Source organism: Mus pahari, chromosome 3 (assembly GCF_900095145.1).
Source record: "Mus pahari chromosome 3, PAHARI_EIJ_v1.1, whole genome shotgun sequence".
Lineage (NCBI taxonomy): Eukaryota > Metazoa > Chordata > Mammalia > Rodentia > Muridae > Mus > Mus pahari.
Genome location: NC_034592.1, coordinates 74,317,032 through 74,319,121, shown reverse-complemented (window position 1 = coordinate 74,319,121; position 2,090 = coordinate 74,317,032). Strand labels below are relative to the sequence as shown.

The window sequence follows — 2,090 nt, the reverse complement described above, 5'->3', positions numbered from 1 at the left end:
TTCATTTACATGCTGAATAGTTTAAAATGCATTTCAAGCCTTCTCTTCAGGAAGTTCATAAAGACTGATGAAAGCTGATCATTCAAATATAGTCTATTTCTCNCTTGTCACCCAAGTAGATGCTTTTCTCTCCAATATTCTAGATATTGGCTATTTAGAGTGTCCAATACTTTATCTCAGCTGAACATTACATATTATAAAATTATACACTTAAAAGTTATAATATTCTATTTTACTGGCAAAATACACAAGGACCATCTTCTACATGATAAAAAATGAATTTGAACTGATATTCTTTTCTAATAACTGCAGATTTACATGAACAGATTTTACTTTAACATTTTCTTGAAAACAATGCAAAACCAGAGCTTTGTCACTGAGTTCATTCTCCTTGGACTTTCACAGAACCCAGATGTTGAGAACATATTGTGTGTTGTATTTTTGTTTATCTACCTTGCAACTATTGGGGGCAACATGATGATTGTGGTGACCATCATCTACAGCCCTGCACTGTTGGGCTCCCCCATGTACTTCTTCTTGATATTCCTGTCCTTANTGGATGCATGCACTTCTTCCACTGTCACCCCCAAGATGATGGTAGACCTCTTCTATGAAAGGAAGACCATCTCCTTTGAATGTTGCATGACACAACTGTTTGCTATTCACTTTTTCACTGGGATAGAGGTGATTATTTTGTCAGCCATGGCTTATGACCGCTATGTGGCCATTTGCAAACCCCTTCACTACTCCTCCATCATGACCAGGAGACTCTGTGGCATTTTGGTGATAGTATCTTGGGCAGGAGGCTTCTTGCATTCTCTCATACAAATTATCTTCACTTTGCAGCTGCCCTTCTGTGGNCCCAATGTCATTGATCATTACCTGTGTGACTTGTTCCCATTACTGAAGCTTGCCTGCACTGACACACANATNTTTGTCATTTTGGTGTTTTCTAACAGCGGGTCTNTCAGNGTCATAATCTTCTCTNTTTTGCTTGTCTCCTATGGTGTCATCTTGTTTTCTCTGAGAGCCCACAGCTCTGAAGGGAGACGCAAAGCTCTCTCTACCTGTGGATCCCACATTACAGTTGTGCTTTTGTTCTTTGTCCCATGCTTGTTAATATATGCACGGCCTCCTTCTGCTTTCTCTTCTGAAAAAAATGCATTTGTATTTGCCACCATTATAACACCACTTCTGAANCCTATGGTTTACACTTTCAGGAATAAGGAAATGAAGAATGCCATTAGAAAAATGTGGAAAAAACTAATAGTGGTTTCTTTTGACTTTTAACATATTATGCTTACATTGCTGGGAAGGGAGACCAGTGGGTAAAAACATTTGTTGTGCAAATATAAGCTATCATTTCTGATTCACAGAACCCATGGCAAAAGTCATTCATTGTAGCACAGTTTTAAAAAATATCTGGGAAAGTAAGTTATTATATAGACAAGGGCTCTTCCCAAAACCAGTTAGGTCAAGGTTCATATGACCCAGCCAGAATGTAGACATTCTGATGAAGCACAATCTGCTTGGAATATAAACATACCCTTGATACACACCTTTAATCTCTAACAGTGAAGGTAATGCTAGTTTGTAGAAGGGAGCATCCATGTTTGAAAGTGACATCTAATTGAGGGATAGACAAAGTGATGAATCAGAGAAAGATTTAACAGAATGAATCTGAGATAGGATACCCATCTCCCAGAAAAACAGCACAGGAAAGAGAATTATAATTTGTTTTAAAAGCAATATATAAACAATGTGTATGAATCTCATCAAAACAAAACTGTAACAAAACACTAGATGTGCTATGATACCTCCCCACTCAATTATGTGTCATCTATATTTCTCATAACAAATGCATCTTCTTAACGTCCTTCTTTACCATATGGTTTCTATGTATTTAGTTCAACTGTCTCTAAAAATTAGCTTAAGATATAATGATCTGATATTAGTGAACTAATTGCTTTAGATGGAATTTAGATGTATTTTGTAGAATACAATGATTGAAATAAAACTATGAAATAAAATACTGAACACATTAATCAAAACATTCATTTTGTTTCATTATATATCAAAAGCATTATTTT

General features: G+C 36.0%; 1 protein-coding gene across 1 annotated transcript; it reads left to right on the top strand.

The window, feature by feature from the left end:
• The first annotated feature begins 242 nt into the window (after positions 1 to 242).
• Positions 243 to 1,323, top strand: LOC110318796 (olfactory receptor 4C15-like). The gene has a single exon (XM_021194062.1). It carries the CDS (start codon positions 319 to 321, stop codon positions 1,288 to 1,290), a length of 972 nt encoding a protein of 323 aa, XP_021049721.1. The 5' UTR covers positions 243 to 318; the 3' UTR covers positions 1,291 to 1,323.
• Positions 1,324 to 2,090: the final 767 nt, after the last annotated feature.